The 24,387-nt window shown below is 36.5% G+C and overlaps 1 protein-coding gene and 1 non-coding gene across 3 annotated transcripts; one reads left to right on the forward strand and one right to left on the reverse strand.

Annotated features, from left to right (window-relative positions):
- Positions 1-4,342: 4,342 nt before the first annotated feature.
- Positions 4,343-22,387, reverse strand: Smp_125300.1 (hypothetical protein; the record flags this gene model as incomplete). Of its 2 annotated transcripts, none has more annotated exons than XM_018794332.1 (8): positions 4,343-4,954; positions 10,344-11,161; positions 13,287-13,325; positions 14,990-15,322; positions 16,934-17,276; positions 19,031-19,219; positions 21,629-21,864; positions 22,339-22,387. In XM_018794332.1, the coding sequence occupies 8 exons, from the start codon at positions 22,385-22,387 to the stop codon at positions 4,931-4,933; spliced, it is 2,031 nt and encodes a 676-aa protein (XP_018648755.1). In that variant the 3' UTR covers positions 4,343-4,930. The 2 variants fall into 2 exon arrangements, with proteins under 2 accessions (XP_018648755.1, XP_018648756.1); XM_018794333.1 differs by lacking the exon at positions 4,343-4,954 and adding an exon at positions 8,329-8,473.
- Positions 8,668-8,734, forward strand: Smp_tRNA_00848_Gln_TTG.1.1. Its single transcript has one exon. It is a non-coding gene (tRNA).
- Positions 22,388-24,387: the final 2,000 nt, after the last annotated feature.

The following is a 24,387-nucleotide window of genomic DNA, read 5'->3' on the forward strand; positions in this document are numbered from 1 at the left end:
TGAAGTGGTGGTTGTGCTTGCCTATTGAGCTATATTGGCTAGAACATATGTTCCTCTAGGTTCTACCATGCCAGACAGGTCAATTGGAGAACAGTAAGACTAAAAGCAGCAACTGAAGGTCTAAGGGTAAAGTCGTACTGCTGAGTGTAGAGAGGTGTGACAGCAGTAAGGTGTTTCTCTTGCGCAACCGGCATCTACAGCGATGCTGCCTTCTCACAAGGAGAGGTGGGGTTAGAAAAGGTCGGCCCTACAAATGTCATGCCTCACCTTATCTCACGGATTTCCGTCTCTAGAGGTAAGGCCCTTTAAAGAACGGAGCTAACACGTCAGGAACGTCCCACAAAAAGGCCGTGCGCGACCAGCCTCAAGCTGTTGTCCCTTGGGCTCTGCGGTTAGCTGCCAGGTCGTTAAGACCAACATTAATCCAACTTCCTTTTCATGTCCTTCAACGGTGTGGTCAGCCGGGAAGTGATATCAGTCCTCATACCCGTAACAACATACGATACCAAGTTGGTCACATTCAAATCCTTCCTACATCTAATAACTCTCTTATCTCCACGACTAACCCTTCTTACGTCCCTTTATCACCTCGCATCGCTAGGGCAAACGATTCGAGTACACGAAACGTTATTCCTGGTCTCCTGAAACCACGCTCTAAACTACATGTAGGAACTTTTAACGTCCGCACATTGTGCCAAATAGGACAACAGGCCTCCTTAGCTAGGACTTAAGAGTCTCGCCCCATCGATGTGTGCTGCGTCTCCGAAACGCGCATACAAGATCCGAGTAGCGTAATTCATTCGACCTCACCTTATCAAAATGAAGAACCAACCAGATTCACGCTTCGTATATCTGGAAGCCCTGATGCTGCTTCCCGTGGCCTTGCTGGCGTAGGTATAGCACTAAGTCCTAGGGTAGAACGAACTCTTGGATGGATCCCAGCAGACGGTCGTTTGTGCGCTGTCCGACTAAACGGAACAGTAAGGACTCGGAAAGATAGGGAAACTCGTCGTTGCCTCTTCGTCATCTCTGCCTACTCTCCCACTGACTGTAGCTCAGATGATGTAAAAGATGAGTTTTACAGAAAGCTTTCTGACCTTCTCCGAAAAGTTAGGTGCTCTGATATAGTAATAGTGACTGGTAAACTAAGCGAAAGGGGAAGACTTCTGAGTGGATCTTATAGTGTCGTGGCCAAAAGAACAGATAATGGCGACCGTCTAGTGCATCCATGCTCAGAAAACCGCCTGTTTCTTGCAAATACTAAATTTAAGCTCAAGGAAAAACATCTTTTGACATGGCGACCTCCGAATTAGTTCCCACGTTGGACCCAACTAGATCACACCGGTATTAGGAACCCAACTATCTCGGAAAAAGATGGACATATTATTCATTCTCAATCCAGGAGATTGAATCGATGGACAGAACACTTCATGGATCAGTTCAACTGGCCTTCAGCCACACTTCAGTTACCCACGATCCCCAGTCGAACTGAATGGCAAGTTAATGTAAGTCCACCAACCCTTTACGAAGTTGAAAAAGCTATAGGAAATCTGAAGCGAGGGAGGGCAGCAGGTGCTGACAGGTTTCCCCCTGAGATTTTTAAGGGTGGCGGTCCAGTACTATCAGCGAGACTGACTGAGGTTGAGTAAGAGCTTATGGCGAACTCTCATCAGAATTGATTACCTGAAGTGGTGTTCTTTAGGGCTGTCCTCTCTCTCCATTCTTGTTCAACTTCATCGTAGACTTGCTTTTACAAATAACACTTTCCTCATCCAAATTTAGAGGGGTTGAACTTCTTTCAGGAGGCTCAAATATTGACTAAGAATACGCCGATGACTATTTTCACTAAATATACATTGTCGCTAATGACAATCAACTTATATCTGAGTTGTTTTCTAATTTTAATTAGCGATTTCTCCTATCTTTGTTCAAAGTAGTTGAAAATTCCAAATTATGAGGCAACCTGAGACCTACATAAAAGAAATTCCGGAGTTATATGTAGACAAGAAAGATAATTGAGATGAAGGATTACTTTAAACAATGTGATAACCTGTTACTTTTTGGATTTCGCTTGTTTACTATGCCGATGTCACCATAACATCTGGTGTTACAGAACTTCCGAATATCTCACATGTCCTTCCTGCTAGAAATATGAAATCAATCTGCAATGACTTCGTAGATGCATTCAATATCATTAATAAATATCCTGTGATACTTTTTGTTTCACACTTTATAATTCTATCAATAGTAATTGCATCCTAAAATTGACTATGTGTACCTCGTACAGAGTGTGCGATAACCTAAGCCTAAACTGATAAACAGTGAATAACCACTCCTGTCAAACGACCAAATCGAGAGCTCCTTTAATAATAAACGACACATTATTTTAATGATCAATCAAATCCTGCTCAACAACGTGAACACAAATGAAAAAATCTATAAGTTGTTAACGGTGTTAGGTAAAAATGAAAAACTGACCTTTATCGTTTCGATCGTGTCCACCAACCCGGTTAAAGATCTGAACATTCGCTTTTCGTTCTTTCAATTTCGTAAATAACACCCCCGCCACGAGAAGGCAGTGGGTAGGACTTCCTTGGCAGAAGCTATATATTCGCGTGGCCATGTGAGCGTATTTCGAGAGGGAGAGCGGACTCTCCCCACTCTCGGCCGTAACCGACAGTAGCATCACATGCAGAGGAACCTTTGTTAATCGAGTGAACTCATTTGTGGTTGTTATCTCAGAGAGTAGTGTGTGGGTGAGAACGACAATGATTGGTTGTCTCGATGAGTCAGACATTAGATAGGATGACAGGTGCTATATGTGTATATATATTCCCCTATCCTTATTATGTATGGACACTTATTGATGGACTGTTCCTTGTGTCGGATTTTGATGTGAAATATATTGACGTTGTAGTCAGGCTGATCTCGTGTTCTTGATCTGAGTTGTGTTAAAGTCCTGTAGAATAGACACTGGGTGGGAATCTAGTGTAGATATTCGTCTAAGGTAAATTAACGTCCCGCATACGTGTAAAAAGTGAAAGGACTGTTATAACGAGAAACTCCTAAAGTTATAATCAGCATCCTATGTTTATAACAGAGAGCAATTTACAAGTAACATTCATTTCATAAAAACTGTTAACATTTTGTTGCTCAATATACCTTTTTATATTTTAACTGTAATTTGTTACCTTTTGCCCTACTCATACACATACGCTTGTGGATCGGACACACATTGAGAAAATCACCAAACTGCATCACGACGCAATCATTAACCTGGAATCCGGAAGGGAAGCGGAAAAGAGGAGGGCCATAGAACACATTACGCCGGGAAATAGAAGCAGATATGAAAAGGATGAATGTTAACTGGAAAGGACTTCCCAGGACAGGGTTGGATAGAGTATACTGGTGTGCCGCCTATGGTCCTCCACGAGGGGTAACAGGCATAAGTAAGTAATACATATACACTTAGGTTTGTAGTGTTAATTCTTTTTAGTATATTATTGGTAACTTTGAGTATTAATATATCTTGACTAATCTCTTTTGCTGGGATCTACCACAGACTAAATGATACATTGGTATATACATATATTTCCCATAAAATTCTAATGTTAATCAAACATCATTTTATAAATACTATTTCAATAATGAATAACAATAAATCATTGTAATTTATATTGTTCTTACTATAAACATTATGGTTTCTTCATCATTACCTTGAAACAACGATTAGAGAGTTTTTTCATTTATTTATTTAAACACATAAATTTTTGTACAAAGGAGAATCAGATATACATCCGCCACACAAATCTCATTTGATTTGTGTGAGGGCTGTGATACTGCCTAGGTGCCCAAACTGAAGCAGGTGGTTTTCTTAGGGGGCCACACCCGGAGCCTTTGACCTAAAGGTCTAGTCCACAAGGCAGTGGAGCATCGTAAGAAGATGCAGTCCCATGGTAGCCGGTGACCAACAGTTGGTTCATACGCCATTCTTTTCTTTAGGATACTGGAGCCCATGTGCACCATTGGTTTGGAATCAGGGTTTTCCAACTCCCCTAGGTGGATCCTCCACATCCATCAATCCGGTTAAAGCGCTGGACATTCATTTTTCGTCCTCTTAATATCGTAAACAACACCCCTGTCACGAGAAGGCAGTGAGTAGGACTTCCCTGGTAGAGGCTATATACGCATGGCCATATGAGAGCATTTGGAAAGAGAGAGCGGACTCTCCTCACTCTCGGCCGTACCACGTCATTTGAGGGCAACGATTAGATAGATTTTATGATGAATCAGAAGAGTAAATCAAAAGCTTCACACAGTTTTCGTTGTTGTTGTTGTTTTATTTCTAAGACTAACCTTATAGACAAAATAATAATACTGTATGTTAAACATGCAAATTTTTTATGTGTGGAATACTTTTCATAGCAGAATAACACAATAACAAAATTGGAGAAAAGAAGCATGTTGTGTGTGTGTGTGTATAAAAGTAGAAAAAATTAGTCAATATGAATGACTCAAGATAAACAGTAAACAAAAACACATGGAAACAAACAAACAAACAAAACAAAACCAACCTAACACCAACGTACCTTGTAAAATGCATAAAGTACTATGTAGGAATATCATTATAAATGCAAGTCTATATTTTTTAATTATAATCCAATTTTAATGTGAGGGGGAGCATAGAAAAAAAACAAAAAATTTTTTTGTTAAATATTAATTTCTATGAAACAAAAATAAAATGAGGTTGGTGAGGAGTAAAATTAAAATAGTAAAACAATGAAATACTTATCCTTATCTATAATTGTTAAGGAGTAAATAATATTGATTTTTTTCGTGTGGGTGTGTGTATGTGTGTAAAAAAAGATTACGATTCTCAAAGCATCAAGAAAATCAATATAAATGCAGATAAGTTGAGCTCCAAAGAGTATTATCCATAGGAAATCAATTTCATCTGTGAATAAAAGTGTAAATAAACTGGATTATTAATGATAACAACCAGAACATTATCTTTACTTGGTGTTGTTTACTTGTATCTTCTCATTGTTATTTAGGACAGCAACTGGTCAGTCTCTTATTGGCATATATGCATCCTGTGAGGACTGCCTTGATATTGCCTGAAGTCACAAGCTTTATAAGCAATGATATGCTGACAAGAGACTGATCAATTGCAGTCCTAAATAATAATGGGAAGATACAAGAAAACAACACCAAGTGAATTTAAACTTCACCCCATGGCACAAGCAGGTGGCTATCAGGGCTCAGTAGCTAAGTGGATAACGCGATGGCGTGTTAGGTTCGAGTCCCAGAGTGAACATCAACTCTGGGATGCAGGTACATCCAGCTAACGAACCCCAAATAGGACGAAACGCACGTCCTGGATTCTACTACTAGCCACTATCCATCATTGCTTATAGAACAGTAGCTGTTTATTGAAATCACAAACCGATCTACGCTAGACAATCATTAAAAAACCTGAAAGCATTGCGACTCTTCCGTAGTGCGCATCGATAATCCCATAGCCAGGAATCAGAATCAGGATTTTCAATCTTGCATGCGAACGTTTAACCTACAGAACACTGGTATAGTATGTACCTTTTTTGTTTGTGTGTGTAAATATTAACTGGATATTGTGGCTGAGCACACTAGATCACGTGATACACGATATCCGACTGACAATTGAGAGTCAGATGATACACTGGATAATAGTTTTATTAGCACAAATACAGGCAGCTCAAAACGTGAAACCCAGAGTAAAAATCTCGAGTGTTACAATATAGCCATTCATATGATAAAATATGGAGTTGGCTATCTGTATTTGTCTTGTAATTAGTCACAGCTTGTTTTCATCTGACATCTCAGTCACATACGAACATTACTTTTGACGATAATGTTAACATTCACGTTGAACATTCGTATTGTCACAACAAAGGAAACACCTTAGTTTATCATTTTGAAAATAAACCTATTTCTTTAAAAGCTTACAATATATGATGAAATAACATAATGCCCAACCACTGCTTACCTTGAAGGTGACTCTGTCTGGTATAGGAGAAGGTTGGAAGAAAGGTAGAAGTGGCCAAAATAAAAAATAACGTTATTCCATGAAAACCATTGACAATTAGATTGAGCCATGTTAACAGGTGTAGACTAAATGATTGAGGTCTGTGTTATCATCATAACTAGTGGTTAGAGGACATTAGGTCACATGGCTCAGAATTATTCTCAGTGGTACATGTCCACTCTTTGCTTACCCTCATAAACCTAATCCAACAAATGTCCTGGTACGACCGAGAGTCAGCTACACCTCTCCAAATGCTCTCACATGGGATTTGTGAGGCGCATATTTATCTGGTGCTTCCTTGTACCAATATTTATGTGTTTAAATAAATAAATAAATAATACAGCCACTGTCAGGGAAGTCCAACTCATTGTTTTCTCGCAACGGGTGTGTTTTTACGAAGCAAATGTCCGGTGCTTTAACCGGGTTGGTGGACACGGAAAGTCCACCTAGGGGAGTTGGAAAACCCTCATTCCGAACCAATGGTGCACATGGGATCCAGTATCCTGAGGGAAAAAATGGCGTATGAAACTATTGTCGGTCATCGGCTACCATGGGACTGCGTCTCCTCGCGTAGCTCCATCGCCTAGTGGATCAGACATTTAGGTCAAAGGCTCGGAGTGTGGCCTCCTAAGAAAACCACCTGTTTCGGTTTGGGCACCCGGGCAGTATCACAGCCCTCACACAAATGAAATGAAATTTTTGTGGCGCATATATATCTGCTACCCGTTTGTATCAATATTTATGTGTTTAAATAAAATAAAAATTTAACACCTTTAAATTGAAGTTTCTCGCCTAAAATGATCGTAACACTGTTAACAACTTTCGATAATCGATCAGAGCAGTTGTTATATAGCTCACCATAAGTAAGACAAACGCAATATGGGACCTGGAACATGTGAATATTAGTTCAAGTTGTCAAAACATAGAGAGTAGTGGAGGTAATGACAGCATTAATGGTGATAGGAAACACTAGTTATCAAAGATATAATTCGAGAAAAATACAAATCAGTGAAGTAAAACAAAATTGTGAGGAATATATAAAAATTTAGGATCTAAAGGAAGACAAATAGTAAATACACCTGAGCCACTGTGAACGATTTTGAGTCATGCTATTCAAAGACTCTAACCATTGGTTACGGTAGTCACGCGAACTTTAACCACGTAATCTGCACTTACTCACATGGCTCAGTTTAACGGTGAGTGTCTTTATGGACTGACGCTGTGTCTTGTATTTGGCCGCTCTCGGCTTTCTTCCAACCTGTTCTGACATTAGCCATCATCATAGTAGGTGGATAGGCATATGTGATAATGCTCAAACCATATCAGTCGATAGAGATTCATCCCTATCTCAGGTCTTCTCTATAAATCATAGATGTTCACCGGATTCCATTAGGACGGTCATTTTACATAAAACAAAAAGAGTTTAGAATCGTTCAATTGTATCCCATTGTTCATGGGAAAAAAATTACAGTAGCATGACAAAATGAGCGTGAATCTGAGTGACACAGGACCGAATCTACCAGGGAATATTAGTTCCTCCAAGATTAATGGTACATCTCACTGACAAGAAACAAATAGCATAAAAATTCCAACGATTCAGCATTTCTTATCGACTACTTCGAACTAACGAACATTTCAACTAGCGACCACAACCCAACCTAAATGATAGAATTAGACTAGTAGAACTAAGGAGACTAAACAAACATGACATTAGTTCAGTCAGTCAGCTACAACCAACCTGTCTGGCATGGTAGGACCTTGAGGAATGATTGTTCTAGCCAGTATAGCTCGATTGGTTCATCACAATAAGCAAGCCCGACCACCACGTCAAGGTAGCAGCAACGGTCGGGACATTAATTACAACTCAGTAATCAGTTAGTTTGATACATTTACAGTATCATTTAAATATTGACTCACTTCTATTATGGTATATACTTGGATTCCATCATTAATAATTTTGTCTTACTATTATGTACATGATTATTTTTTGAATAATTAATAAGAGTCAATGAAGAACTGATCAACTGATTAATATGTTTTATACATTTGGATACTGTAGAAAGTTTTCTGGGTGATTCAAATGAATTCGGAGAAAAATTAACCAATGATGAAGAATAACATGCTACAATGTCATTTGAAGAATAAGCTAATGGTGAATAGTTACATTTTTGATGATGATGGCGATGGTGATGATGATAATATAACGTAGACGAAGGTGTTGTTGAGGCAGATAATGAAAGATTTCTTGATGGATCACGATATTGATTACTATCCGTATTGTAATTATTTGTAATAACATTATTATATTGAGCGCCAATATTCAAATTCAAATTTGATAATAAATAATTATTAGAATTTTGATTGGACATCATTGTTTTGGGGAAATTCAGTATGAATTGACTATTGTCACTGGAGGAATCAGATAAAATCTTCTCATTAAAAAAACAGGATATAGAAAGAAAAAAAACAATAATGACATTGTTCAACTATCCTATTAGAGACTAACCAGTTGCAGTCCTATAACATCAATGGGAAGATTCAAACAAACAATACTAAGTGAATTTAAACTTCACTCCATTGCACAAGCAAGTGGCTATCAGGACTCAGTGGCCGAGTGGATAACGCGATGGCGTTTGAAGCGAAAGGTACTGGATTCGAGTCCCAGAGTGAACATCAACTCTGAGATGCAGGTACATCCAGCTGACGAGTCCCGAATAGAACGAAACGCGCGTCCTGGATTTTACTGCTAGCCACTATCCATCTTTGCTTACTATCCTAACTATATCCTATCAAGATGAAAAGGTACTCTTCTTACTATCATTAACTCAGATGACCTTTTTATTCATTTGAACATACAAACAATGGTACAAGATTGCACCAAATACATATGCGCCACACAGTAACAATAAGGTTGTAAAGAGATAGAGAATGAAAAGTGAGCCTTATGAAAGAAGAGCAACAATGAACAGAAATTATTGTATCACAGTGAAATAATAATAATAATAATAAATTAACATTTCCGTAATTATTATTGCGATCTATATTTAATGTCTTACGTGTGTGTAAGTATGTGAATGAGTGCGAACGAAGTTTGTGCTTGTAGGACAATTTTACCTACTTGTTTCAATTCGCCCTCTTCAGACGTCTACAGACATGGCTCAGAATAGATGTCAGTGGCGATCCTGATGTAACTTTCTTCGTCAAAGTGAGAGTAACTTCTTTCACTGAAAGAATCCTTTCTGTTTGTATTTCCCTAACTGAATTGTTTCTCTCATTATTATTATTATTTCACTCTGATACAATAATTTATGTTCATTGTTACTCTTCTTTTATAATATTCACCTTGCATTCTCTATCTCTTCACAACCCCATTGTTACTGTATAGCGCATATGTATTTGGTGCAATCTAATACCACTGTTTATGTGTTCAAATGAATAAATACTAGGTACCTAATTATGTCAATGTTTGTTAAACAAGATCAAAGGATAATAACTGACATCGAAGAGAAATCTGAGCAATGATACAGAATCATCATTTATTTTATATTATTTAAACACAAATATTGGTACAAGTAGGCACCAGATATATGTACGGCGCACAAATCTCGTTTGATTTGTGTGAGGGCTGTGATACTACCTAGGTGCCCAGACCGAAGCAAGTGGTTTTCTTAGGAGGACACACCCGGAGCCTTTGATCTAAAGGTCTGATCCACAAGGCAGTGAACATCGTGAGGAGGTGCAGTCCCATCGTAGTCGGTGACCAACGATTGATTCATACGCCATTTGTTCTCTCAGAATACTGGAGCCCATGTGCACCATTGGTTTGGAATGAGGGTTTTCCAACTCCCCTAGGTGAACTTTCCGTTTCCACTAACCCGGTTAAAGCGCGGGACATTCTATTTTCGTCCTCTCAATTTCGTGAACAACAGTAATGCCACGAGAAGGCAGGTAGTAGGACTTCACTGACCGAGGATATATACGCGTGGTCATGTGAGAGTATTTCGAGAGCGAGAGCGGGCGCTTGCCACTCTCGACCGTACCATATACTGTTTCTTTTGAAAAGAAAAAACGAACATTATATTTTCAGTGTAACACGTCCACACTGAAGATAAAGGTACTTTCGTCTGATTAGTCTTAAACAGGATAAAATATGTTTCCTAGATTCTATGATTAGTCACAATTCACCTATTTTAAATGTCATCAGAATAAATTTCGGCACTAATTTTGTAGACTACCCTAGAAACACAAAATATAATCAGTAAAAAGCAAAACAACTTACCATAGGATTCCTTTTATTCCCATCATTATTAAAATCTATTGATGATGTAGTGGAAGAACAAGGAGAAATTGATAAACCATTCATTCTTACATTTTCTGTACTTGTTTCATGTAGACTATCACAACTTTTACTTTTGTTAAATGCTTCTATCGATTGATAATGTGTCATAAGATTATGATTGACATTAAGCCTGTCATCATCATCATCGGTACTCGCTTCACAACTTGAACAAGTACTAATCGCTTGAAAATTTCGATTAGAAATAATCCCATTATTAACACTATAAAACATTACATCACTGTTGAATCCATTATCATCATCACCATCATCATTGTCATGCTTTATAGTAAATTCAGGAAGGGAATAACAATGTTTTAATGAATTACAACAATGATTTGAATCCTTTGTCAATTTTGTTTTAATAGTATTATTATTATTATTATTATTATTCAATGGTTTCATATTCAATATATTCCCTTGTTGTTCTATACTTGGATCAATTTCATCATCAACTTCAGTAACACTAGATAATTTATTTATTCGATTCAATATTCCTGGAATACTTCCATGATAATGACGTAATTTTTGTTTCATTATAAAATAATGAGTAGGTAATTTCTTTTTATATTGTATCTGTATACATTTATCACAATGATCTATGATAGTTGTAGAATTAGAGATCATTGTTGAACATTCATTAAGATTATGAATATTAAAATTATAATGATTATTATTATCTTCAATGAGGTCTAATTGACGTTTCTGTGAACAGATACGTATGAGGGCACAGATTAATATAGCAGGTACTGGTGCAAGAACTAATTTGATTAGAAAAACAAACAAATGATAAGAATAATATGCTCTTGAATGAAATAAAGAATAAAAAAATGAAGTGTAAATGAAAATTATCAGATGGGGGTTTTGTGGAGATTTTACTAATTTTATATAGTTGATATCATGAGGAGTCCCATAATAGGACAAAACGGTCGTCCAGTGCTTTCAGATTTTCCATGGTGGTCTAGCTTCAATTAACTCATGAATTCAACTATGAAAATGCATTTCAAATAGTTATACCATTCAACTAAACACAATTTTAGTTCCTATTTATTATCATAATAATTACAACAAGCTATCGTGATCGATTTTCAAAAGAATGTAACAATCAATAAATTGTTTCTACATGTGAAAATGTTTAATCTTATTTTTATTATCAGAAGGGGTTTTTTGGAGATTAAGTATTTTCATAGTTGAAAGCGTGAGTCAATTAAAGCTAGACCACCATGGAAAACCTGGAAGCACTGGACGACCGTTTCGTCCTACTATGGGACTCCTCAGCAGTGCGCACCCACGATCCCGCCTCGCGAGATTCGAACCCAGGACCTATCAGTCTCGCGCCAGAGCACTTAACCGATAGACCACTGAGTCGGCATCCAACGGTGTTAATGTCTAGCTTCAACTGATCCACGAAGTTGAGCAACCATTTCATCAATTGTCTTCAGTGATTTGATATCTCACAACAGATGTAGTTTCCTAGACACAAGAACTAATTTTGATGGAGTTCCGTTCGCTGATCTGGATAGTTTAATTATGAAGCTTATATTGTTTTACTGAACTACACTATAGGCACAAACTTCTGATAGAAGGGAGGTATTCGAGTCTCTCCATATGTGACTAACATTTTATCTTATTGACTAGTTAATGTTGACCTGTAATCTGTAATTGTCTGCATTTATAATTTTGATTGAACCTCTTACTAGCCTTACATTTGTCCATGATTTTTCTGAATAGTTGATAGATTGTATCCATTTCGATTTGTTTGTTGACTGTTGGTTGACCTGATCTCCAAGACTAAAAAAACTGTCAGGAGTTCTTAGTACTCCCTCTATTCAAAATTTCGACATTTTTTTCAATCGAATTTGTGTCCACAATTGTGAACATGCATTGATATAAGGAAATATATGTCATGGAGTTTGATCACTAATTGATGTTCATGCAAGTGAAAATGAAAGGGAGATCTATTTTATCCGATCTAGTGTTTCTCACAATTGGAACCGTTTATTTTGTAGATGATGTTTGATTTTTCTTCTTTTTCTTTTCATTTTATCCTCAGGATTTCATAATGCTAACTGAAGTGGTTTTCCCGGTTTATGTGCTATCTCTGTGATGCATGCCACTCATATTGACAGATATAAGTAGTATGCAACACCAGTCTGAAGTAGAATGCCTGGCAGTAGAAGATTGAGGATATCGAATTGAGGAAAACAAGAGTTTAGACAGAGTTTAATTGTAATAACAATAGGAATGAAGGAACGATGAAGTTTGTAAGAGATAACTGATGGAAGATGCGCAAATGAAGTATTTAATGTATGGTTTTCATATTTTACTAAGATACTAATTTAACATTAAGCAGTGAGTCGGTCTTTCCCACTTAAGTGTACATTCATTACATACCTAATCCAAACGACTACAGTAATCTATTTTTGACTTCTGATATGTCTTCTACATATAGTAGGATGATCCATTTGTTGGTTTATGTATTTCATTTCATTTCTGCTGATGAGTTCGGTTGATATTTTTTGATTAAGATGAGTGAATATCCCTTACTTTAAAAGATAGTCATTAGATATTTTACCGCATTTTTCCACGCCGTAAGTGTGCTGCAGTGTGTCCTCGAACTTTTAACCAAAGTTTGTATACAGTTGATTTTGTAAATTGTTAGAATTGTTGCCGCCTAAATCACCTACCTAAGCTATAAATCTTCTCCACTATCTCAACAAAAAGCCGAATAGATTAAATTTTTAGCTAAAGTAATGAGTGAGTAGCCTAGTTTCAATATAGCTAGAACAGAAATAATGCCCAACGTAGTGATGAGACATCTTGAGAGGTGCATTCTTTTATTAAAAAAAGCAAGAAGGATCACAATAACAGAAGTTTCATACTTACCTATCCATGGTAATTTAGATATCCAATGATCATCTTTATCTGACCGGTTCATAAACATATGTGCAAAACATGGAAGAGAAACAGGAATTTATAAACATCCATTTTAAAGGAAGAAACAGTGGAAACTAAATAAACTTGAAACTCACAACAGATGAACAAGAACTTTGGTGCTACACTTTATGGACATGAAAAAAAAACAGGTAAAATAGTCCCCTGGGGATATGTGCACGGAATTCATTCATCTATGTATATAAATCACCGTTGCATTATAGCTGGTGTCAGTTGGTAATGAAAACCCTGCGAGATGTCCTAAATGGAATAGTAAGAAGTGATTGGTCAGCGAAAGGAGACAGACTGATATTCAGCCTATCAAACAATTAACGTATGAATTCTCTACTATCATCGTTTGCTACTCTGGATTCACTGTGTATGAAGTACTAGTGTTTGTGTAGAATAAATCTATTATTTGACCTATTACTTTGTTCCATTAGATTCGGTCGCAAATCAATTATCTGATACAACGTGATTTCAGTCTGTGTATAGCGTATCGACCGAGTATTCAGTATAGTGGTAGTATAATCTCGTGTCAATGTTGTATCAATGTATAACAGTAGTATATTGCGGTAAACGGAAATATCTTTTATACCCTCCTAATTTGAACACATTTTCTTTTACTCTAAGTAATAGTTCACCTATAAAAGTTTATTAACGATGTCAAAGTTTTTAATCGTTTGTAATTTTATATCTGAGATGACAACTCACTGAAGACAGTTGGTGAACGGTTGCTCAACTTCGTGGATCAGTTGAAGTTAGACATTAACACCATTGGATACCGGCTCAATGGTCTATCGGTTAAGTGCTCTGGCGTGAGACTGGTAGGTTCTGGGTTCGAATCTCGCGAGGCGGGATCGTGGATGTGCACTACTGAGGAGCCTCATAGTAGGACGAAACGGCCGTTCAGTGCTTCCAGGTTTTCCATGGTATTCTGGCTTCAATTGACTCATGATTTCAACTATGAAAATTTTATATCTATTTTACTAGGAATTATTTCATCATAGCCCGACATTTTTCTGATTGGCTAAAATATTGCTTAAGTTTGTCTATATACTTTCCTCTGTCAAAAAAAATAATGAGCACTAACATTGATTTCCCTATATGTGTGTAACCTAGTTTCATCACAATGAGAGAAAAAATATGAGGACATATAATTTAGTCATTGTTACCGTAGTTAAAAAAAGATACCAAAGAACAGATAAATAGATGTATCAGGTGAAAGTAAGCCGTGACTGGTCAACGAATGAAGACAGATGAGTAGTTGTCCCTTGAGTATTGCAATCACACTCCCAAGTTGTCAAAACCAATCCTAATTCAATCCCGTTTCCAGATACTTTCAGAAGAAGTACTTTATCATGGTGTAGGAGAACGAAGGAATACCTGTAACGAGACTTAAGACCGCCTACTTTCTTCAAAAACAAACACCCTTTTATCACGTGTAACAATTAAAACACTGACCAAACTATGAATTAACCAATTAACCCATGAATATTAGATTATATGTTCGAACCTATTTAGTCAAGAGAGTTATACTGTACCACTGGTTATCAAAATTGCATCTATGACTTCATCTATAAGGTGAACATGTATGTACGTAATGCTTCATTTATAACTCTACACTGGTAAAACAAAACAAAATGTTAACTTACATAATTTAGAAGATGTTTTCGGTGAATAATTTGATGGGATCATATTACAATTGGCTTCATCCTGTGATAAATTAACTTGATTCATAGGTACTCTCAAATCACAATCTGGAAGACTATCACATAACATTGTAGCTTGAACACAAATAGGATGTTTACTTGATAAGATATTATGTTGATTTGTCAATGGTGTTAATGATGAGGACGACATTGATGTAGACGATGATAATAGACTACTTGGTTTGTCCTGATGATGATGGTTACTTGTCGTAGTATTAAAAGTAGATAAAGATTGAAGACACCAAAATCCAGAGAAAAATTCACATAATGCTTTCTCTAAAATTTACAATTGAAATACATGATTGTGAATGGTTGTAACTGCTATGATTTGGGATAGATAATCTAAAGTTTAATTACAAGGAGCCTTCGTTTTCATATTTATTAAATGTTCCAGCACCAAATGAAAAACGTATTTTTTAAATATCACTACTAACCATATTTGCCAATTTATGTGGAAATGTCAAAATGGGTACATTTGAAAAACAAAAAAAGCTAGGGGTTTATAGGCGCAACTGTGAATATTTCAAATAGTCTACATCTTAGAGAACAAAGTACCGTATTTAATTTGATTGTGTAGCAACTGCTGAACATGAGACATGAGGTGAATATTGTTACGCACTCTAGACTACTCGTATGGATTTCGTGTGTCACTGTCCCAACCGATAATTCGCTCTTCTCTTATTGGCGGTCTTATAACGTTCATAAATAACAACTAGCGACGGGGTAAAAAAAGGCTCTAACTTCCGATCAATTACAGTTGCTATTCCAGCGACAAGAGCAGCGTTTTAGAAAGAGTCAGTTGGAATTGACAATCCTGTAATTCTAGTGAGAAGTAGTGACCAGTGGAGTTCACGTCTGTTGTGAGATATCAACTCACTGAAGACAATTGGTGAACGGTTGCTCAAACTTCGTGGATTGGTTGGAGTTAGACATAAACATCATCGGATGCCGGTTCAGTGGTCTATCGGTTAAGTGCTATGGAGCGATACTGGTAGGTCCTGGGTTCGAATCTCGCGAGGCGAGGTCGCGGATGCGCACTCCTGAGGAGTCCCAAAATAGAACGAAACGGCCGTGCAGTGCTTTCAGGTTTTCCTTGGTCGTCTAGCTTTAATTGACTCACGCTTTCAACTATGAAAAACATTTTGAACAATGATAAATTCCTATAAAACTACTTATTAGTTGAAGTTAAACATTGATACTGTCAGATAACGGCTCAGTGGTCTAGAGGTTAAGCATTTGCACGCGATACCGAGGGTGCTGGGTTTGATCAACACAGAGGGATCGTGAATGTGCACAGCTGAGGAGTCCCATACCAGGAAGAAATGGCCGTTCAGTGCTTCCAAGTTTTCAATGGTGATTTATCTCAAATCACTATGGAATTTGAATCGACAACTGCATCTCTGTGCTAATGTGGTATGGCAACTCGAACTAATGTACGTACGTACGAAGTTCTACGTTGTGACTGACTGACTTATCTTAGATCGGTTAATGATTTCTACAATCCTTTACCGACAACCATTTATTGATGGGATTTGGAAAAAGTCATTTGGCATAGATATACTCGCATTCATACAAATGACGTTACACAGTGATATTTTAATGAAAGTTATTAGCCTTCTTGAAACCACTACGCTGTGACAGATTTTATAACTTCTGTAGAGAAATACATTTTTTACTAAATAGGAACTTTTCCTCATCAGGTGGAAGAAAGGTGATTTTAAAATTGCAAGGTGGTTATCACAGCTACCTTTGTTGACTTGTATCTATGCAGAAATAAAATCAGTCTACCTGAGGGGTTTTGATATGATGTCTACTAAACATAACTAAAAATAAATAAAAAAGTTGACTAGACATATTTTAAAACCAAAAAAAGATCAAATAACATACGGCGTTCCATAGAGAAATTTCCTACAAATATCATATGCGAAGAGATACGCACAAGAAATTTAATGCCTGATCTGGAAAGAAAATGCTGGTTATTGAGATTGTTTAAATAGGATGATGATGACGACAATGAAGAGTCACTAATACTCGTATTCAAAAAGATAACAGAAGAGGTAGAAGAAGTACTCGATAGAGATGTATTTGTAATTGTCGTAAGATCTGTAACTTCTGTTTCATTTCTCAGCTTCCAAGTAATGCGAATTCTTCGTAAATATCCAGATAAACTCCAATGATTAGACTGACCGACGTAAGAACTTGAGCAGTTGATCAGTAAGATTTCATCAGGCTATTTTTAAGGGACAGCAAAGAAACAACATAATTAGTCTATATATTAAAGAGGTTAAATCTTTTGCTTGTTAATATTATTATCCTGTAGTGTGAATTATGGATAAACGACAGAAACTATAATATACGGCTGAAAGTAATCAATAAGTAGGACGTAAATACAAATATTTCTGACTGCTAAGCAGATCATTGTAACGAATATCATCATTAAATAGTCATACCATAATTCTCAAGCAGTGAATATCCAAATACAACAGTTTGTGACAAACATATTTGGAAGGAAAGGTATTCTCGTTAAGTTTCCAAAATGTTGAGATATATACAAAGGTGCTTACTGTGTACACTTAATAGTTCCATCCTGAACTAACCCTTTTGTGAAGCGGTGGCCTAGTAGTTAAGGTGTCGGTTTTTAGCTTTCAAGTCACAGGTTCGAACACCACTCCACTAACTTCAATTTCGGCAACCGAGTAGTATTGTGGTGCATGCTATTTGTACTGACAGATATAAGTAGTATGTAGCAGCAATCGGAAGTGGAAAGTCTGCAAAAAGAAGTTTAAACTGAGAAGAACAAGAAGAAAAACAGAAGGAAATTGGAGTAACAACAGAATTGGAAGAATCATGAAGTAAATAAAGGATAACTTTCAGTGTTTTAAAGTACCAATAATATATGATAATGTACCTTGACGGGACTTTCAATAAGTGTTATCAACGAAACTACTGTTTATTAAAAGAATTCAAACAATTAACTGGCAGAATATTGAGAAGATAAATGGTTATGTGATAACTTCACTGAAGTGGTTGGATGGATTATTTGATTACGGGACCTGAGTTCCAACTTCCAAGGAAAGTCTTCAAAATTTAGAAGCACAAATCAATTATCAACTGATATATATAGAAATCAAAATGATTGTTTATGTTTAAGATACCCAACTATGAATAACCGACAGTGAATTAATCATCAGATTTTAAAAGCATAACTAATCTGTGGTGAAATGATCACAAAATAGGTAATTAATTGAATTATCACATCATGAAAAATCCTCGGGATCTAGATGGATCTATGTACCTGAAGAGTCTCATATAGGATGACTTCCTGGATATGGCTGCTAACCATAATTCATCTATTCCATAAAAATTTTGATATAATAGGTATATCGAGGTAATTTGCACAGAATGATGCATATATATCAACAAAGACTGGTCAAAATTTAGTTGTGAAAGTCAACAACGGGATAACTCAAACTCCTAGCTAATAAGGCTATTGAACGTGTCTGTCTGTTAAAATTTCAATAGATTCAAACAACCGAATCAGTAGTCTGTTTTAATTAAACGTAATGGAAATAGACTATTGTTTTTAAAACATCTCGATTTGTGAATGATATCTCTTCAAATTACAAACCCTGGTTATCACTGGTTGACGTAATCCAAACCACTAAAAATTGAATGAAAATTCATACGCATTACACAAGTGAGTGATTAAATGAACTTAAAAGCTAAGTGGATAACGCATTGTCGTTTGAAGCGAAAGGTACTGGGTTCAAGTCCCATAGTAAATATTAACACTAGAAGGCGAGTAAATGTAGCCGACGAGTCACAAATAGAACGAAATAATCCGCGTCGCGGATTCCGTTGCCAGCTACATTCCGTCTACTCCATGATTATTGGTTTGAACATTTTCTGTATCCAACTATAAGTAACATTCCAATGCTAATCGACTGCATAGTAAGGAGATTAGTGTTTCGAAATTAAGCTCACTTCTTCGCCGATATTAGTTGAATCTATGGTATCACCATCTTGATCCTTTAAAGCATCTTGTCGCCAGTGTTTTTTGTTCCATTCCAACGATTCAATCCATTGTTCCAATTGAAGATAAAATGATTCAGATAAATGGGTATTTTTAGGACAAGTAAAGTGGATATTAGCTCTTAATAACCAAAAGAGAGCCTGTTTAATCATAAAAAAAGAAATGTAAAGAAATATACACATTACTTTGATTAATATTTATGTTACTCATTACTATAGAAATCTTTTAATATAAAACAACTTAGACCTTGAAGAATTAGACAGCTATTTCGTCCTAGTCTAGGACTTTTAAGCGGTACATGTCAACGACCCCATCACAAGAGATGAAACTCAAGAACTTTGATATTGCACACGAAAGGTTAAAACCATAAGACCACTGAACCGGAATCCAATGGTTTACATATCTAGTATTAATCACTCCGCAATATTGCGCAACCCTTATCCATTGCCCGAGGTGGATAACTGTCTCACATCCGGCATGGATTGAACTCCACTGGTCACAGTTTCCTCTTAGAACTACTCCAGGAATCGTATCCTGAAGTTAGTCAGCAATGATCACATTGACACCATCGGATGCCGACTCAATGGTCTAGAGGTTAAGCGTTTGTGCCCAAGACCGAAGTTCCCGAGTTTGATTCCTGGATTCGGAGTCGTGAGAGCGTACCGTTGAGCAGTCCCATACTAGGACGAATCAGAAGTCCAGTGCCTTCATGTTTTTAATTGTGGTCTAACTAAAATCAGTCCGTAATTTAACCAGAAAACTCTACGATCTACTCAAATTTCCCATACTAGGAACAACTCAATCTAATGAACAATGCAATACATACTTTGTATATTTACCGGTTCAGTCAAACTGACTCGAGTGCGCAAACACATTTTAATTATAAAAGTAGATCTGTATCAATTATGTGAATTCGGTCGGCTGAGTCCGATAAACTAACAATAAAATGAGTAGATTAAATGACTTGAAAAGACACTAACGATGCATACAACTAGGTGATTTTTCTAATGTTTAAACAGTAGTGTAGTTAAGGTAATTGGTTGTTATAAACCCCACAAAATGTCTTGATAATGAAAATAGAAGAGTAAAAAAAAGACAGGAACACGCTGCAGCAACGCGGAACTATAAGTTCCACCATGAAGTTACGACCGAGCTTGCTTAGTGTGATGATATAATAGAACCATATTATCTAGTGAAGAGTCGGTAAGACCGAAGCCAACGAATCCAAATTTCAAGAGAGAAATTGTGCTGTCAACTGTATCTTGTTGTGATCGCAGTAAAATGTTTTCTCAAGGATAACCAACATTCCCAGTGATGGTGCTTTCCTACAAAAGGAAGGGAATTAGAGAAGGTTGACCCTAAAAATATGCTTTACATTGCCTCGGATCTTAAGCAGTAAGGCCTGAAAAGTACGGAGCTAATGAATTGAAAATTATTCGTGAAAACGCTATGCGAAGTGGCCTTAAGAAACTGACCGTTGAACTCGGAGTTAAGGCTCCCATGCAGCATTTTTTTAAGTTCATAAAGAAAAAAATCCTTTTGTAGTGTGGACAGCAGTAAATTGTCAGTCCCCTACACGTTTCTTACAGTAATCCAGTTAATATTATCCAGAACAAAATCTATTTATTGCTTCGTAACATTTCTTATATCCTTACTACCAATGCCCCTTCTCTGATCCCATCTTTCCGGTCATGCAATCAATACTAATGATTCAATTATACGAAATTCTATCGATGGTCTCCTGAAACTACGTTTAAAATCACAACTCCGAATGTTTTCACCTTCATGTGCTCTTATAGTGCCAGTTATTTGGACAGCACAAACGACCGCCGACTGAAACGTCATCCAGAAGACATCGTCAAGCTTACAAATGTATCGCTATATTTACACCTAAAAGGGCATAGGAAGTTACTCATAGGTCTTGGAAAAACAAACAATAAACTATGCTAGTTCACTCACTCGCACAATGAAACTTCATATCAAGGAATGTGATACTTTTTCTGCAACTATATATAATGCTAACATTCAGTTCTCAATAGTCCTACTATACTTGATCAATGCTTCGTAGATGCACAAGACTGAACACTTACCTTTAAGGTATGAATTTACATATTAAAAGTACATGACAACAACAAGTCGCACACCTATACTTCTCGAATAAGCATTTTACATGTATTAAAAATAGTACGAAATAGCTTACAGAGTCAACGTTATTTGGACCAAGATTTTATCAGCAACTAACCTTTAGGGGCAATGGGAGGAAATACACTGGCTCATTTTAATCCTTGCATTCTAACTAAGCGAAGTGCAAATTGATTCTATAGCTTTAGTTTTTAGTAATCCAGAAAGAAAAATCAGTCTGGAAATATTTGGGTAGTTAGACAAGGTGAGAACAAACCTTTTCTTCTAAAAAAGATTTGTTGCATTGTAAGTGGATTACAGGACTATCGACTGAGAGCTTTGATTATTACGTCAAGCTATTTTAGCAAGTTTGAATTTTGTTTCACGGAAAATATTATTGTAGTTTGATCACAAAAATCAGAACTTACTAGACCTTCTGGAAATGATCTTTTAACAAAACGACCAGAAGGATGAATGACTAATCCAGGACACAATGCAAACTTTGGATTCCTTGAAGGATTGTAAAACGAAGACGTATTTAAATCCCCAGGCCACGATAACACTAACTGTTCACGAATTGTAATTTCATCTACTACATAATTAGCGACAAATCCTTTGTCATGCCTTTCTTTGCATAGCTTATCAAAACTAGAAAGCAGAATATCTACAGTTGTTTTAATACACTGAGCGTAGACTTACAGTTATTCGCGAAAACATTACAAGTTATAGTATGATAAACTAAGATAATGCTGATAAGTGCTACATTCTTCATGGACGTTGCAGCATTAAAAACGAATCAGTCTACCCAATTACCAATAAAACCGCTGTTTTTAAAAAAATAAATAGACAAAAAAATTATCTGAAATAATTATCGAGAAAGAGAAAAAACATAATTACAAATAAATAAGTAGATCCAGCAAAAAAACAAGTTGGTTGCAACTACTAATAATAAAAAACGTGAATTAACTAGGCTGAAATGACAGACAACAATCCAGGGTGCTATATATCTCCATTTACCAATTCCGGTTCGTGTTTATACAACTGTAAACAATTGAAATTGTATTTAAGAGAAAATAATTTTCACACATAGCATTGTTTAAAATGATCTGAGAGCTGAAAATAAAATGCTTTAATCTACTTGGTAAGGCAAGTCCTAGGTCATTCAATGGTGATAAACGTGCTTCCATGAGAAATGACGAGCAAAAGTATAGACATAATAAATGACCCGAAATAGTTCCGTCATTTGATAACTTTTATTTCATTACCATGATATATCTGCTAGCCTGATGTGATCCAGTTCTCCTAATTTGATGACCCGATCAGGGTATACTGGATGGAACAAGTCGTGCTAGGTAGGTTGACTGAAAAATAATAAGACAACAAGCATCAAATACAAATTCCAAGAGTGAGATCGCACTGTAAACTGTACTAAGGGAGAAAGTAGTGAAGTGTTCGCCAAGACTAACAAGCATCTCTCGTGATGCTGTCTATTTCATGAACATTCACCCATTCCATTTGCTCTTCTACTTTTATGGGGTGAGCACCTCCAATTTATTTCTATTCCCATTTATATCGATCTTCATTTACTTAATTGTCAAATAACATCAAAGTCTATTACTTTGTGGTTATGACCATGACCTTTAGTCCCCCGTAAATAAAATCTAGTCACCTTGATTTCTCATCTGAAAGTTAGTAGTTTGCTTTACCAATTACAAAATGTACTACGTGAAATTCCCTAATCAAGAGCATACATACTAGAATACACACCTTGTCCTTCACATATATTATCGCATATAGGTACGACAGTAAGCTTTATGAAAATAAAACAAAGAAAAGACTTTTTCTGAAAGTTTATTTTGTGTGCAAAATGTTAGACAGGATAACCACTGAACGCTTAGAAAGACCTTGGGGAGAATTAAATCACATAGACCAGATTTCAGATCAGGTCTTTGCTATTCGTTAGATTTGAAAACACAGACTAACATATTAGTACCAAAGTGCAATCATAATCTCGAGTTGAAAACAGTATAACTGAGAGGTTTTGTAGCAGCCTTTGTCAATGCAATGCGGACCAGAGAAATACTTAGATATTCTTTAGCTTTTTCACCCAGGCACTAATCGCCAAACCAGCATTTATGGAGAACTATCATCGGTGAGACTATAACTTATGAACGATGCTAGAGTGATCTCAAGAGTTCCCACCTAATAACTAGGACTAAATGAGGGTTATAAACCAGCGTGAGGATTTAGAACCGTGATTTACAGTCGATGGTTAAGGTTAGAAAATAGATTCAGTGTTTTCATCACGAACTGACATCAGCTATAATTCCAAAACTCTATTTAGCCAAATGGATGAGTGAATTTCACGCCAGAATCCAAGACCTGTCAACTTATATCTGATTGGTTCGTCCATAAATTATACTCTTGCCGTCTAGAGTACGTAGATAATATACTTTTGGTTGATGAAGACGCTGACAAACTCCGGTTTAATAAACGCCTCCATAAACAAAGAATATTTTTTAAATGCGATTCGCTCCTTATAAAAACCAAATTCTGTCTAAAGGTTTACTTCTGTCAGGGCCTGAAATTATTACAGGAAGTAAATTATTAAGGCACGCTGGAAATCTACAACTTATCTCAGAATTTTTATCAGTCTACATGGAATGGTGACAAGCAAAATATCGTTTAAAACTCGGGACGTTTGCTCAAGATTGATCAAAATATTCATAAATGTAGCTCAATAACTTTCTTGTAGTTTGCATCTGGTAAAACACATATCAGTAGAACTTATATAAATCACTCATTAAAATATCAAAAGGCCATGATCGGATCCAGAACGTAACTTACCGCGACCTTGTCTGTTAGATGGAGCGCCCCGTCCGATTTCTAATCCAGTTTCTATTCGATGGGGCAAAGTAAAATAATTAATTTTTGTTCATTGCTCCGTCTTAATGTCGGTTCACGACTCCAGGTTTTGGGTGGTGTCCATTAACAATAACATGACCACTATCCTAATCTTATAACCTACTTTTGTTCCCAAAATATTCATATCTTTTCTCGAGAATATAGAGTGCAAACGAATGGTGGATTACAATGTGTGTGTTGAAAAGTATCATTAGTAATTCGGAGTTCGAGATGTCTCTCTATCTTTAAAGAAAGTGTGGCATATTGTAGGATTTGGTTGAAT

Source organism: Schistosoma mansoni, chromosome 1 (assembly GCF_000237925.1).
Source record: "Schistosoma mansoni strain Puerto Rico chromosome 1, complete genome".
In the NCBI taxonomy this organism is placed as follows: Eukaryota; Metazoa; Platyhelminthes; class Trematoda; order Strigeidida; family Schistosomatidae; genus Schistosoma; species Schistosoma mansoni.